At 47.8% G+C, this 15,876-nt stretch overlaps 1 protein-coding gene across 1 annotated transcript; it reads left to right on the top strand.

Annotated features, from left to right (window-relative positions):
• Positions 1–299: 299 nt before the first annotated feature.
• KCNV2 (potassium voltage-gated channel modifier subfamily V member 2) lies at positions 300–12,000 on the top strand. Its single transcript, XM_002919097.4, has 2 exons — positions 300–1,697; positions 11,513–12,000. The coding sequence occupies exons 1-2, from the start codon at positions 300–302 to the stop codon at positions 11,792–11,794; spliced, it is 1,680 nt and encodes a 559-aa protein (XP_002919143.1). The 3' UTR covers positions 11,795–12,000.
• Positions 12,001–15,876: the final 3,876 nt, after the last annotated feature.

Genomic DNA, 15,876 nt, shown 5'->3' with positions numbered 1-15,876 from the left:
CAGATTTAAGACCACATAATCAACCCCGACGTCAGGGAGTGCAGGGAGACGGGGAGGAAACCAGCTAAGAGGCTCTAAATCCCTCCTAACACTTGCCGCTTCCCTATCAGCAAGATTAGAGCAGTCAACAGCCATCTGCGCACGTTCAGACTCGAGGCCAGACTGGGACTGTCCCTCGTCCCGAGCAGGCTGCTTCAAGTCAGTGCAGGATACAGGCGCCGTCCTCCCGGTGGCAGTGACCAGCCCAAAGAGCCCAGGACAGCCAGGAAGGCAAAGCAAGGGGCTCGCCCCCCGCAGCCATGCTGAAACAGAGCGAAAGAAGGCGGTCCTGGGGCTACAGGCCCTGGACCACTACAGAGGGTGAGGAGGCGTCCCAGGCCGCCGGCGGCCCGCATCGCAGGAGCGTCTGCTCCCTGGGGGCCCGCTCCGGCTCCCAGGCCAGCATCGCGCCCTGGACCGAGGGCAACTACAATTACTACATCGAGGAGGACGAGGACGGGGAGGAGGAGGACGACCTGAAGGACGACCCGGGCGAGGACGATCGGCAGCCAGAGGCCGCAGCCCCCCAGCTAGACTGCCGCACCGACCTTCCCGGCGTGTCGTCCACGCTGAACGTGAACGTGGGCGGCCAGAGCTACCGCCTGGACTACTGCCAGCTGGCCTGTTACCCCAAGACGCGCCTGGGCCGCCTGGCCACGTCCACCAGCCGCAGCCGCCAGCTGGGCCTGTGCGACGACTACGAGGAACAGACAGACGAGTACTTCTTCGACCGCGACCCGGCCGTCTTCCAGCTGGTCTACAACTTCTACGCGTCCGGGGTGCTGCTGGTGCTGGACGAGCTGTGCCCGCGCTGCTTCCTGGAGGAGCTGGGCTACTGGGGCGTGCGGCTCAAGTACACGCCGCGCTGCTGCCGCATCTGCTTCGAGGAGCGGCGCGACGAGCTCAGCGAGCAGCTCAAGATCCAGCGCGAGCTGCGCGCGCAGGCGCAGGCCGAGGAGGCCGAGGAGCTCTTCCGCGACATGCGCTTCTACGGGCCGCAGCGCCGCCGCCTCTGGAACCTGCTGGAGAAGCCCTTCTCGTCCGTGGCCGCCAAGGCCATCGGGGTGGCTTCCAGCCTCTTCGTGCTCATCTCCGTCGTGGCGCTGGCGCTTAACACGGTGGAGGAGATGCAGCAGCAGGCGGAGCAGGGCGCGGGCGGCGGCGACCCGCGGCCCATCCTGGAGCACGTGGAGATGCTGTGCATCGCCTTCTTCACGCTTGAGTTCCTGCTGCGCCTCGCCTCCACGCCCGACCTGCGGCGCTTCGCGCGCAGCGCTCTCAACATGGTCGACCTGGTGGCCATCCTGCCGCTCTACCTGCAGCTGCTGCTCGAGTGCTTCACGGGCGAGGACCAGCGGCACGGCCGGGGCTCGCCGCGGGAGCACGACATAGAGACGGTGGGCCGCGTCGGCAAGGTGGGCCAGGTGCTGCGTATCATGCGCCTCATGCGCGTCCTGCGCATCCTCAAGCTGGCGCGCCACTCCACCGGCCTGCGCGCCTTCGGCTTCACGCTGCGCCAGTGCTACCAGCAGGTGGGCTGCCTGCTGCTCTTCATCACCATGGGCATCTTCACCTTCTCGGCGGCCGTCTACTCCGTGGAGCACGACATGCCTGACACCAACTTCACCAGCATCCCCCACGCCTGGTGGTGGGCCGCGGTGAGTACCCAGGCTCCGGCTTCCCCGCGCCCCCTCCCCCCCAACCCAGCCTGGAAGAAGCCACTCCTCCTGTTCCTGGGTTATCCGCCGCCTGCCTTGCTTCGTTCCCGGACCTTCTCCCCACCTTGCTTAGGGGCCACTGCTCTCTCCAGGCCTTTGCTGCGTCCAGCGAACAAAAACGAGTTGGAAAGACAAAGTCCAGTAAGTAACTGGAATTTCCAAATCTAGATTTAGTCTCAAAATCCTGGGCAGTCTCCTTGTAAGGAGGATTCCTTGTTTCTGCATGTGGGAAAAGCCATCAGCCTCATTCTTACTCGCCACTTATCGAACACCTGTTGTCCTAAATGGTTTGTAAAGTTTATCTTGGTTCAGTATCATAACCCTGTGAAATGGTTAGGAATCTTTTTTTTTTTTTTTTTTTTTTTAAGAGGACACATTGAAAGTAGCTTCCAATTTGCAGGAAACCCTACGTTTACGCAGGGAAAAAGTGAGACTCGGCTGACCAGCGTCCCCCCTAACTGAAATCCCACCGCTTCTAGCCAATCCTGAGTGTGGAAAGAAGCATCTACAGCTGAAACTTGCTCCAGTGTCACTGAACCTCCTTTAGGACGTGGTATTCTTGCCCCACTCTACAGCTGGAGGAATGGAGGTGCAGAGGGTTTGAGTGTAGACACCCAGCTAAAGGTAACGGAGCTAGGACCCAAACCTAAGACCATACAAGACACAATCCATGCCCTTCCTACACCCAGCACTGCCTCTTTCAAGCTTCATTTCTGGGGCATGCCTTGCCTATTTTGCAGTCTTTTGGTCATTTTTGTTGTTTTCTTTGGTATTTGCCTCTTTGTAGAAATTTATGTCATTTACTCAAATATCTGTATTTCTGGTATGTCAGGCTAAATCCCCGGGAAATCCCTGAGTCACTGGACATGCTGCTTGATAAGTTGACATTTGTACATAGAGGGAAGAAGTGGGTGTGTGATTTTCTCCATTTTTAGAAGTAGACGGTTTGTAATGCTGTTAAAAACATTAAGCAAATATAACCAGTTTTTCCCATGTAAGGAACTAGGCATTTTCAACATTAATGCTGGGTGTGTTAGAACCGAGAGTCTGGTATAAATTTCCGAGGTGAACCAACCCAGGGCTACTAAAAGTGTAGTTCAGTGAGATGGAAGATTTAAATTTAGTTTCTAGTCCCAGATCTGCTAATAACTAGGACCCTAAATAATTGTGAAACCTCACTCCCTTACTCCCGGTCCTCAGTTTTCTTGTCTCTAAAAAGGGGTGCCTACTGAGCTTATAATTCATTTAGTCTTCTCTCACTGAAAAGCAGAGCACTCATATATCAAACAGGATTTGTGAGCTCTCTTCCGTGATGGGATGACGTTAGGCTCTTCCCAATGAACTAGCCCAGTGCTGCACCTCTGATCGTATTCCAGGTGACAAAAGGTCATCCCCATAGTAGATAAACCATGTGTACAGATGGAGCTGATACAGGATGCTTTGTCCCCAGCAAATGACATTTACGTTGGAGGTGAGTAAAGCTGGAAGGGAAAAGAGCAAATCTTCAAGCTGGTGATAAACTACCAAGTTTGCGGGTCAAGTTTCCATTTATCCAAGTATTTCAGAAGACTGGCACGTATGTAGCTGGGGCCTAGGGGACATTTTGATACTATACTTTCAACCCATGAAACTCTTCAAAATTTTGTCTATTAATACAAAAATTGGTATGAATTCTGTTGCTACTGATTTTTTTAAAAAAAATTTTCTGAAGTGAATGCCTATTGATTCCATTTAATTTCTTGATCTGCTTAATGTACAATGACACTTAAAACTTTCAAATTATCCCCGTTTTATGTTAACTAAAATTGTTTTAGTCAAAATAAGTTTTTTCCATAAGTTTTACAATAAAAATTGAATCTCTATTCAATTTTTATCGATAATAAAATTAATTATTGCTTTTGCCGATGAGGGGTTTTCTTTCGTGGCCATTATCTTTATCAGGCACTATTTTCACAGGCCAGAATTTGCACATTTCAGCTTTACTGTTGACCAACTTTAACCTTCACCAATGGCCTTTGTCCATCTTACTGAGAATTTTATAGACTAGTAAAAGTCATTACAAATTAGATACTTCTAAACTAATCTATGAAAATAGGAGCAGTTCCCCCTTGAACATTGAAACTCTGCTCTATGCCCCAGGACAACATAGATTAAGCAGATTCTTTTCCATACTTATGATGACATTCCACATTGTGTACCAAGGGTCTATATTCTCAGCAGAGCAAAGAGAAAAGAACACTGTCAAAATGATGCAGACAGAATGTCTTGTTTCCTTATGTAGATGCCAAATAAAAGATCCAAAACAAGACGAATTCTTCATGAGAATCACAAAATCCAGCTTACTCATTCACTGAGCTGGAATTGCCAAGTGGTAATCTAAACACTAGGGATACTGGGTGATAGAACAAAACCCCCCAAAAGATGGATTTCTTTCCCTCATGGACTTTACATTCTAATGGAGAAAGAGAATATGTAATTTCAGATACTGGTGCATCTTGTATGAGCTCAGAGGATAGAGAGAGCTGGCTGTAGAGTCTGTCATTGATAGGATGGCCAGAGAAGCCCTCCTGGAGAAAAATGACATGGAGCTGAAATTTGAAGGGTGAGAAGAAACCCATCTATATAGACATGACTGAACAGAAATGAGAATAAGAAGTGGAATCCCGAAACTAACTCAGGTGTGGTTATCTTCAAGCCTTTTTTGATCACACATCTCGTAATATGAAATTTTTTGAGCACACACCCATGATAAATGTGTGTTCAGCTCTTCATAAATTATGTTATTACTATAATAATGATGCATCACAAACTGCCACAAAACTTAATCACCTAAATTGTCAAGCATTGATTGAGCTTGAGTTTACAAGCCCACAGTTCAGGCTGGTTTCAACCAGAATGTTCTTCTCATTTGGGCTGATGCCAGTCACTCCTATGTCTAATGATCAGCTGGCTGACAGCTGGGATGAAAGAGGGGACTAGAACACATCTCCTTCACCCTCCAGCAGGCAAGTACCCGTGGCCGTGGCAATGGGCAAGAGAGAGAATGCAATCTCAATCATGTGAGCACTGCGTAAGTTTCTGTTCATGTCATTTGCTCAACCCATTGGCCAAGGCAAGTCACAAGGCCAAATTCAGAGTCAAGGAGCAGACCAGATGAGCCCACCCAGTGTAGGAAAGCACTGAAAAGTTTTAAGACAAAGAGCTTGGATGCAGGAAGATATAAAGAATTGTCCACTGACAAGACATTTTTCCAGAGGAGACGTACACATGGCCAACATACACATGAAAAAATGTTCAACATAATTCATCATCAGGAAAATGCAAATCAAAACTGCAATGAGATATCACCTCCCACCTGTCAGAATGGCTAGAAAAAGACAAGAAATAACAAGAATCGGCAAGGATGTGGAGAAAAAGGAACCCTCATGCACTGTTGGTGGGAATGTAAATTGGTGCAGGCACTGTGAAAAACAGTATAGAGGTTCCAAAAAAAAAATTAAAAAATAAAAATACTGTACAATCTAGGAAATCCACTACTGGGTATTTACCCAAAGAACATGAGCATAGTAATTTGAAAAGATATATGGACCCCTATGTTATCTGCAGCATTATTTACAATAGCCAAATTATGGAAGCAGCCCCAGGGTCCACTTATAGATGAATGGATAAAGATGTGGTATGTGTGTATGCGTGTGCACACATAAACACACACACACACGCACCCACCCACCCACACGTAATATTACTCAGCCATAAAAAAGAGAATGAGATCTTGCCATTTCCAACAACATGGATGGACCTAGAGAGCATTATGCTAAGTGAAATGAATCAGAGAAAGACAAATGTCACATGATTTCACTTATATGTGGAATCCTAAAGAATAAAATGAATAAGATAAAAAGCAGAAACATACCCATAAATACAGTGAACAAATTAGAGGTTGCCAGAGGACAGGGTGGGGGGGGAAGGGTAAAATAGGTGAAGGGCGATGCGAGGTACAGGCTACCAGTTATGGAATTTTAAATGACAGGGATGAAAGGTACAGCATAGGGAATATAGTCAATGGTGTTGTAATCGGGTTGTATGGTGTGACAGATGGTAGCATAACATAATGTGTAGACTCATTGAATCACCATGTTGTTCACCTGAAATTAAGGTAACATTGTATGTCAACTATATTTCCATTAAAAAAAAAATTAGGTAATACAGTCATTCTCCTGTAGTAAGTTATTACTGCTCAGATATACATACACATCAGAAAACACATACACAGTGATTGATAGTGTTTTCCTGACTTCAGTGCTGTCTGCCTTGTACATTCAACCTCATTAGAGACAGATTCTCTAAGCCATCCTTCCATGTGCTGCTCGTACTTTTAGACAACCCCAAACGCAGACTTGCTTTTCATCATCTTCCCTCTCTCTATGCCAAGGATCCTACAACCTTCCTCTGTAATTCAGCTCAAGGTTTTAAGAGGCATACAGTCATTTTCATTATTGTGAATACTTGCGCAGCTGCAGAACAAATCCCTTGTGGACGTTCACGTCTGCAGATGCTCCTGCATTCGGATGTGAGATAGCCCCGTCCTCCTCGTCCGTCAAACGGAGATTATTTGTAAGCGCTCATGTAGCAGGAAACATATGGAAACTGCTAGCCTGTAGCACCTCCACCATAAACAGAAGCTACCATATCTGCCTAGTTGATAGTCTGTATCTCGTGGAAGCCATGACCTTTGCTTCCAGATTCATCGGGGGGGAAAATAAAACAGAAGTGATTCCTTCTCTGCTGGAAAAAGAGAGGCTGTAAGACATGCAAAGGGGTCAGCTCTTCTCTCCTGGGAGAGCCTCTGCGTGTCCAGAAAAACCGGCGTGCCCCTGGAGCCGCTCCAGCCATGATGGGCCCCTCCGGGCTGCCTGCGCCTGGGAAATGCATGGCCCAGCTCGGCAAGAGCAGTCAGCTCTGTGAGGACGCTGTCATCCCTGGCCTCCAGCGTGGCTCTGTGTTAAAGCAGAAAAGGGCAACTGGAATGTTCAATGGGCCATTTCCTCCTGAGCTTCAAGAGTAAGCGAAAACTATAGATGCCAAACAGGAAACTGTCATGAACTCATTTCTCCAAAAACTAACAAAAACATCTCCAAAAGAAACTTTCTAGCTGAGGGAACAGAGAATTGTGCCAGAGAACGTTGTTCCTGTCTCTGTTTTCCCAAAGCGTGTTACCATTTCCTTGCAAATAGGTGGCACTTACAAGATCACTGAGACTTGATTTGATTTGTATGGATTGATTGCTGGCTTTAAGAAGACCCCTTTGGAAGGTGCATCAGCCAACTCAGGACAACAGCGGGGGGAAAAGTGGCTATTTTAAACATGGAATTTGATGCAGGGTTATAGATACACGAGGGTAGAAGGTTGGAAGAGCAGCAAGGGGAAACAGAGAACCCAGAGATGGTTACTGCATGGAAGAGCTGTCAACCCTAGAACTGGGGGGAACAAATACAAGGTAGAACCCACGAGAACGGAGAAGGAGCCGCTGAGGGGCTGTCGTGGGGACTCCTAGGATGACACCATGAGGTTAGTGTCCTATGTGCCAAAAGATGCTTGAGCCATGGCTATGTGCTTATTGGAGGACGGCGACAGACATCAGAAGCAGGAATAGAGACCCTTAGTTCCTCACCCACCTCCAGCATCCCAACACTATCTCATTTGCAGAACACAACCAGAAGCCAGTGCAAGGGGGTCTGGGAAGTGTAGTTTGCAGACTCCCAGCTGCAGGACTCCACGAAAGAGTACAGAGGGTGTCTCGCTTGGGACTGAGAGACAAGGGGTAAATGTCTGGCACAGATGGCAGGAGAGGGAGGCGGCATCCTCTCAGATCCGTTAGAAATAGCAAGGAGACCATAAACAGGGCAAAGGCTCTTAGGCACTTTTAGGACTTTTGCAACTGTGGACTTCTGACTCTGGCGTGGTCCCCTTTTAGGTCTTTAAATTGTGATCCTCCTGTGGGCCAGTAGGACTGGTGGGACATGATGGTAGAAGGACAGGGGAGTTGTAGAGGACAGGGAAAAGTACCAAGTACACCGTGAATGCGGAAGACGTCATCATTATCCCGTACCTTTCTATGGCTGGAGGAATAGGTCCCACATTTGCCTCACCTTTTGCACGTCTCCTCCTTATTGCACAATTTATATACACAGGACGACTTTAACATATGGAAAAGGCTGGTTGGTTCTCTTTAAGATCCTCTCCTCACCCATGACCTCATTCTAACAGTGCTTCCACCCCTCAAAACATTCTTCGAATTCCACTGAGGAATTATCTTTGGAGACTGTGATATGTCCATTTACTTCTTTGTAATGGTGACACATCTTCACCTTTTGGAGGGTGGATTTGATATTTTAAAATACAGTCCATACCCTTGAGTTTAAGACTGACATCTAGAGTTAACCCTTGAGGTGGCTAAGACTACTTGTTTCAAGGTCATGCCACTGAATCCTCTGTGCAGATTCTAATCCAAAGAGGAATTCCTCAAATATTTGTAACAGCAGCACGGATAGGCTACATATAGCCTTTGAAGCAAAATCCTTTAAAGGACAACATGCACTGAGGTGTGTAATCATTTTAGCCAGAAACTCCTAGTGTTCACCGCCTCAGATTGTTTGGGGTCCCTAGAAGGGGTGTTCATTATTTTGAAAAATCAGTTGTGTTCCCTGGGATCCTATTTCCCACATGCATCGATTACCGAGTGCCAAGATTTCATCTCTGCCTCATTCATTATGAAGGAAACAAACATTCCTCGTTGAAGGAGAAATTCCAGTACAGTCGTTCTGAAGTATCAGAGGAAAACTGGATGCTCGTCCTCCTCGTGATATTTAGGAGGCCAAGATTTGCTGATTAATGGGTGAGCTCCTGGGGGAAGGTCACATTCTGGCTCTTGGGACCCAAAGGCTAGGGAAAATATGTAAGCCTTCCACGGAATGGTACGTTTCCAGTTTATGGAGTGGCTCAGCCAGCCAATGTTTCCAGATATTAAGACGGATTGCAGGAATTCTGGTCACATTTCCAGACCCAACCCCTCCTCATGTGAGAACTCACTCTGTGAGGTCACATGCATCAATCTAAGGTTTTCCATTTTTAATGTTCATGAAGGGAGAAATGGGTTTGGTCTGTGGAACGTGGAGAAAAGTCCTCCAAAGCCAAGGAGCTCTGCATTCCTCTTGGAGCCAAGGAGCAAGAATCATGTCACTGGTTGAGTCAAACTGTCCACAGAACAGACAAGGCAAAGATTAGCTGTGCTTTTTGAGCAAATTCTTCAGGACCAGTCACACAGAGCCTCCTAGCAAAGAGATCTTTCCTCTAAAAATAAAGATCCAAGATATACAAAAATATTTAGACCATGTTATGAGCATTAAATATTTAATCTCCCTTAAGCCAACAACTGTCTTTGCTTTTGACTCTTCAAAGTTCAGTCAAAAACAATAAATAAATAAAAATGAAATGGAGGATGGGAGTGACGTAAAGCCATTGTGGGGATTGATCTGAAGTTTAAAATAGGCACTTTGTCTCAATTACCTTCCTCTGCGTCCTCCTAGTCCCCTGCCCTCCCATCTTGCAGGCTGGTTTAGCTCAAAGCCTCTGCTTTGGCCTTTCATGGATGTTTGCTGTCCTTAACTGCCCCTTCCTATCACTCATCTCTGTTCCCGGACTCCCTGTAGGCTTCCTCCAGGGCAAGTAGACTGAGTGACTCAACACTTACACAGAGGTAGGAGTGCTGTGCTTAGTGACCTATGAAAGCCATGGTTCAGTTCATGTACCCGGACAGAGACCTGACTCAGGTTCTTTTCCTTCGGGTACAGCCAGTGACAAGACACACGCACAAACATACTTTGAGATTAACCCACAATCTCACTGTACCACTGCCTCTCATCACATCCTTTGGGGCAAAAATCTGGAGCCGGAGGGACCCCCCGTGCCGTTTCCCTCCTGTTCAGCAGGGTCGAAGCAGGAGCCCGTTTCCACAGCCCATTGGTCGCATAATCATGAGAACTAACATTATCGCTTGCATACCGCACCAGACACTCCTTATTCCCTTAACACCCCTACGGGGTAGGTACTGCTATTGTCCCCGTATTTCACAAGTAGAAACAGAGCCGGAGAGAACGGAGGGGACTTGCCCAAGTCACACAGCTGGGAGATGGACTCAGAGCCATGTAGCCTCAAGCCATCTCGGTTTCCTTAAGCTAGTCTCCACCATCCTGCCTCTCTGAGGTGCTTGCTCGCGTTTTCCACCATGGGAAGGGGCAGCCCACCCTCAGCAGGTCGCTCCCTGGAGATGGAACAATGAGAGGTTGTACGTCCCCCACTCCGAAGAGGAGGTCAGGCTTCCACTCTTTTATGGCCTGAAAGGAGCTGTGGTTCTCATCAGAGACACCAAATCAGGCCAGGTGGCCTGCTTCTCTATTCCATCCTAACTAAGCAATCGCACTTACCCTAAGTTCTAACTAACCCTTACATCAAAACAAAAATGTTCACATTTCTGAGCTAAACACCATCTTCGTATGGATCAACAGGCTAACTGTGCCTTTTACTACCATCTGCAAGAAAATCATGGCAAAACCACAAATCAATGAAGCAAACAGTGCCCCCTGGAGTTGTGCAAAGCACAGGGTTGTTTTTTTTTTCCAACTAAGCAACAGTTTTTTTTTTTTTTTTCAACTAAGCAACAGCCCTGCCTACAAGCCTTCTACTAATTTAGCCAATAGTCGGAACCAACAGGAGGCTCAGTATATGAGGCTTAAAAAAAAAAAAAAATAGGCCCCAAGAGATTTTTCCAGGTTTTCTCTGTCTCCACTGACTGATAACTAGTCCCATGGGTATCTGCATTTTAAAACAGAAGCTTGTTAACCTAAATAAATCTCTAATTAGTGGAATTTAAAGCAGTGTGCAAGAGTGATGGGAGGAATTTCATGCAGGATGAACATACTTTCGGTCTGTGATGTCTTACAGAAAAGTCCCTTTGCCAAATAACGAGTGTGTGTTTCTCCAGACATTTGCAATTAGAGCAATCTTCGTATACACTATCTCATTTGAACGACAGAAGAACTGAGAAGTATTATAACTGTCTCCATTTTAAAGATGAGAGAAGCACTACAGACGAGGCTGTCTAATGCCTTTTGTAGGCCTGATACTGGGTTAAGTGCTTTATATTCATTTCCTTATTCAGTCTTCAGGATGAAGGAACCAAGGCTCGGCGACTGAATGTTTTGCTCACGGGTATTCAGCGGGGAAGGGTCAGAGTTGGGACTTGGACTCACGTATGACTGCTTCTAAGCCCGAGCTCTTCCTGGTATGCCTATTTTGTGGGTAAAGCCAGGGCCCCTGGTCCTAAAGCTGGCCCTTCTGTGGGGAGACAGAGACTAACATTTATTGAAGCCATGCTACCCCAGGAACTCTACTCCTGGTATCTTCTGTGCTCTTTGCAACCCCTTAAAGCAGCTGTGATCTCCCCTGTATTGTGTAGAAGAAAATATATAATAGTCAGAATTTAAGCCCAAACTTGCAGTTCCACGGCTGTGTTCTTTCCATGACGCAGATCCCGCAGGCGAACCTTCTGGTCCCTCCTAAAGCTGGCTCTGGGGGAGCTGTTACCTGACCTACATGTACCTTCAGGGAGACAGAGGACGCTTTCCCGCCTGGTTCTCTCCTTGTCTTCTCCTCCATCACATCGCTAACAATTCCATCCCGCTTTCTTTCCTGTACAGGTGAGCATCTCCACTGTGGGCTATGGAGACATGTACCCAGAGACCATCCTGGGCAGGCTTTTTGCCTTCCTCTGCATCGCTTTTGGAATTATCCTCAACGGGATGCCAATTTCCATCCTCTACAACAAATTCTCGGATTACTACAGCAAGCTCAAAGCTTATGAGTATACTGCCATGAGAAGGGAAAGGGGAAAGGTAGAGTTCCTGCAAAGAGCCAGAAAGAAGATGGCGGAGTGTTTGGCTAGAAGCCACCTACAGCCCTCACCAAGGCAAGAGAGTTGATGTTTTGAAGGACACATGGCTGATAGACCCCATGAATCCCAAGGTTTCAGTGCTCCTTTGTATTAGCAGAATTGACAGCACAAGGACACAGGAAGTAGTCATACACAAGGGCATCCAGTTCAGAGTCCTACACCTGAAAATGTCCATCTTGGCCCCAACTGGGACTGCCTCCTTTGTTCTTTAACTGTGTTGTGGGAGTCTGACCCCCCCCCCAGTGACACTGGTACTGAAAACCCCTGGAGGGGGCAGCATCTGAGATTTCTAGTACAGCTTCTCATGGCTTCTCAAGCATCTTTAGACTTGAATTGACATGAGAAGAGTTTCCTTGAAGAAAAAAAAATCCCTAATTTTCCAGAGAGAAAGAGAGAATGTTGCAGCATGAGCTTTAGAGTTAGACCAAACTTAGAAGCCCAGACCTACCGGATGTCTAACTGTCTGAGCCTCAGTTTCTTCCATTGTAAACAGTAGGTAGTAAGACCTACCTTGTGAGATCAGCATGGGGACTGGAGACAGTAAATGCCCAATAAATGGTAGCTGTTAAAATTGTGCGAGTGGTTGTTGTCTAATACATTCGCCAAACAGGTGGTTCTCAGCCCAGGGGTATTTGGCACCCCCAGGCCCCCTTGCTCACGGACATTTGGCACTGTCTAGACGTGTCTGACCGTCACCCCTGCGAAGGAGGATGGGAGTGGCTACTGGCATTTCACAGGCTGAGGCTTGGGATGCCGTTCTGTATGCACCAGACAGCCCTGCGACAAAGGATTATCTGACCCCAAAGCCAACAGAGCCAAAGCTGAGAAACCCTCATCTAGACGGCGCACAGGAGGTCCCAGACCCGCCCTGTGAAACAGCCCAAGTGTGCTAATCACCCCCCCTTGAGGCGCACCCTGACATGTCCTCCCCTCTCAGGCCTCCTCTCCCTCACCTTTCCACGAAAAGAAAAAAAAATTATTATTATTTTTTAAAACCCTGCCTTCTGGACAGCTGTTCTGGACCGAGCACTGAAGGAAGGGAATTCAGTCAATGTGGCCCTGCCCCCTCTCCTCCTGATTCCTTCCTCCCTCCAGAGGACTGCTGGAAATTGAATTCCTGGAAATTAAGGCCTTATTTGAACTGAGCAGAGATCACTCCAGGAGCTAGGGCTTTTGCCATGCTGACCATCAAATTTATCTCAGGGCACCAATGGACGTCTATGTGTACGGTAAGAATAATTGTTTCGTGCGTTCTTACGGTGATAGGCACTGTGGGTTTTAGTTCATAATATGTAACTTCATTTAATCCTTAACACATCCCTGAATAAGGCATTACATTTCAGTTTTGTTTAGGAAGACACAGAAGCTCAGAGAGGGTAAGTAACCCTGCCAAGTTGGCACCGTCAGTAAACGGTGGGATTGGGTTTCAAGCCCAGGCCTGATTGCTCAGTCTAAACTTGTGGTTCTCGAACTGGGTCAGCATCACCTGGAGGGTTGTTAGACAGAATGCTGAGCCCCCCACCCCCACCCCAGAGTGTCTGATTCATAGGTCTGGGGTGGGACGTGGCAATTTATTTGCATCTCTACCAGGTACCGGGTGATGCTGCCATTTCTGGGCCTGGGACCATGTTTTGAGAGCCATGAGTCTAAATCACTCCATGAAGAGCTAGGACTATGAAACTAGGACGCAGTCTCAAAGCCAGACGTAAGTCTCCCCCTATTCCCAAGCGTCCTTAACAGCATCATAAACGACCTAGCATCTGAAGGGTAGACAGAAGCCCAGTTATTGTAAGGTCGCTAGATAACACACAGGACGGCCAGGTAAATTTGCATTTCATATAAATAACGAATATTTTTTAGTAGATGTCTGTCCCAAGTATTGCATCATATATACTTCCACCAAAAAATATCTATTGCTCATCTGCAATTAAAATTTAACCAGGCAGCTCATATTTTTATTATCCAGCAAACACAACTCTGTTTTTGACATACATTTCCTCATAAGGATGGAAACTACCCCCAAGTCCTATACCCCCACCCAAACAGCAGGACACTCAGCCAGGAGGCACTGCTGTCCCCTCTTGCTAAATTAAAGAGGGAGGAGTCTCGAATCTGACTCCTGTCCAGAAATGACCGTGGAAGCAGAGTTCCGGCGCACGGGAGGGTTCTACAACCACCTGACGTGCTCGGGGCGGCGGCAGCCCCTCCGGTCCACCTCCAGCCTTCCAGCACCTTCTGAGGTCTCCAGTGGAGGGGCTTGCTGATGAAGTACACCTGCTGGGCTGTTAAGGGTACAGGGAATGGGAAGAGCCAATGTCCCCAACACTCCCTCCCGGGGCCCCGGGGCAGAAGAGATGTCCTGATGGAAAGAGGGGAGGACTGGTGGGAGGGATAAGTGGGGGAGCGCTTGGTGAGGAAGTGTTACAGGTCCCTGCGAGGGGATCCAGTAAAGGGCAGCACACCCCCCCCACCCCAACTCACTAGGCACATCTGCTCACAGCTGTGCTCTACCTTCCAAGACAGTGATAACAGCAGAAGGGAGTTAAAACCAAAAAAGACTAACATTCCAAAAGCCCCACTGCGTGCCAGGCACAGAACCAAAATTATTTCACTGAGTCCTTTAAGCCCTATCAAGGAGGTCTCAAGGTTGTCACTTCCAGAGGCTCAGCCACACTGAACCTGACATGGTCGTTGGACCTGGAATTGCACCCTGGCTCTGCCGTTCACTAAGAGGTTGACTCAATAACGGCTGCGTACCGGCGGTTCCGTATTGTATAAGCTAATAGTTGTACGGTCACTTAATTTCTCTGGGCCTCAGTTGGGCATCATTCCAGGGACGTAGTGCCTTGGTCAGGCTGTGTGGTGATGACACAACAATGTATTAGCAACCCTTATCACACTGTTTTGCACACTTGATAAGCACTAAATAAATGTAGGCTGCAGGGCTCGTCAGTATTTTGCTGGCTGCACAAGAAAACCGTACAAGCCCAGACAGGGTCACCTGCTGTCAAAGAGAGGATTCTGCAGGTGAGCACAGTGCGTGAATCCTGTTGCCAGCCCCTTGCCCACCCAGGGCCCTGAGAAGGATCTAGATCAGTCTGTCCAACAGAACTTTCTATAATGATGGGAACGTTTTGGGCTAATACAACACAGCCGGTGTGACTGTTGAGCACTTGAAATGTGGCTCGTGTGATTCAGAAACTGAATTTTTAAATTTGATTTGAAATTTGTTTTTTTAAAGATTTTATTTTGAAGTCAACTCTCCACCCAGTGTGGTGCTCCAACTCCCAGCACCAAGAGTCGCGTGTACTACGGACTGAACCACTGGGTGCGCCTAATTTCATCTAAACTGTAAACGCCCACACGTGGCTACAGTCGGCCATATTGGGCAATGCGGTCATAGACCCTCCTTCTGCCCTCACCGGGGCATCTGCTCTGAGGTCGCAAGGGGTGTTTGGCTACTGGGAAGGGAGTGGGCCTGCGAAAAGAAGAAAACGTGACAGTTCCCTGTTCTGGCCCAGAGTTGGGATGGGCTTCCGGGACAAAAGGACAGCATTGCAAGGAGAGGCTGTCAGTCTGCCCTGTGGCCTGGAAGGGCCTCTTTTGCTGAAGAGCAGTGAAGAGAAATCTACCAAAGCATGAGAAAGAGCTCTCCAAGGACCTTGCCTATCACTTAAGTGGGTCCCAAGCTTTACCCTCAGGGACTTTTGGGCTCCCTCACTTGGGCCGGCCCAAGACCATATACCATGTCCTTCAACTTCTAACCCCAACTGGATCAAAAACAATACCCTTATTTTACCTCAGCTTCAAGGATATAAGCAGACATGGTCACAGGACACCTTAAGAATAAGGGAAAACATTAAATTATCGCCTAAAAACCACCATGTTCCCCAAGAGGCTTGGTCCAGGAAAGTACGTTTAAGTTTTGCTGAGCTTCAAATTTGCTTCTCTCAGGCTGATGCCCTGCCCCCCAAATCAAGACGAAGCTGGTTCCCTTGTCTCAGTGCCCTTCCCCCTCCCTGTTCAGCTTTGATGGGACTTCACAACTCGTGAGCATTCTACCTTATGTGCCTATTTGTGTGTGCGAGGCCTTCTCCGTTTGTTCTTCTA

The sequence above is a fragment of the Ailuropoda melanoleuca genome, chromosome 17 (genome assembly GCF_002007445.2).
Source record: "Ailuropoda melanoleuca isolate Jingjing chromosome 17, ASM200744v2, whole genome shotgun sequence".
NCBI classification, from domain to species: domain Eukaryota; kingdom Metazoa; phylum Chordata; class Mammalia; order Carnivora; family Ursidae; genus Ailuropoda; species Ailuropoda melanoleuca.
Note: the sequence above shows the minus strand (reverse complement) of the source record. Positions and strands in the feature narration are given on the sequence as shown.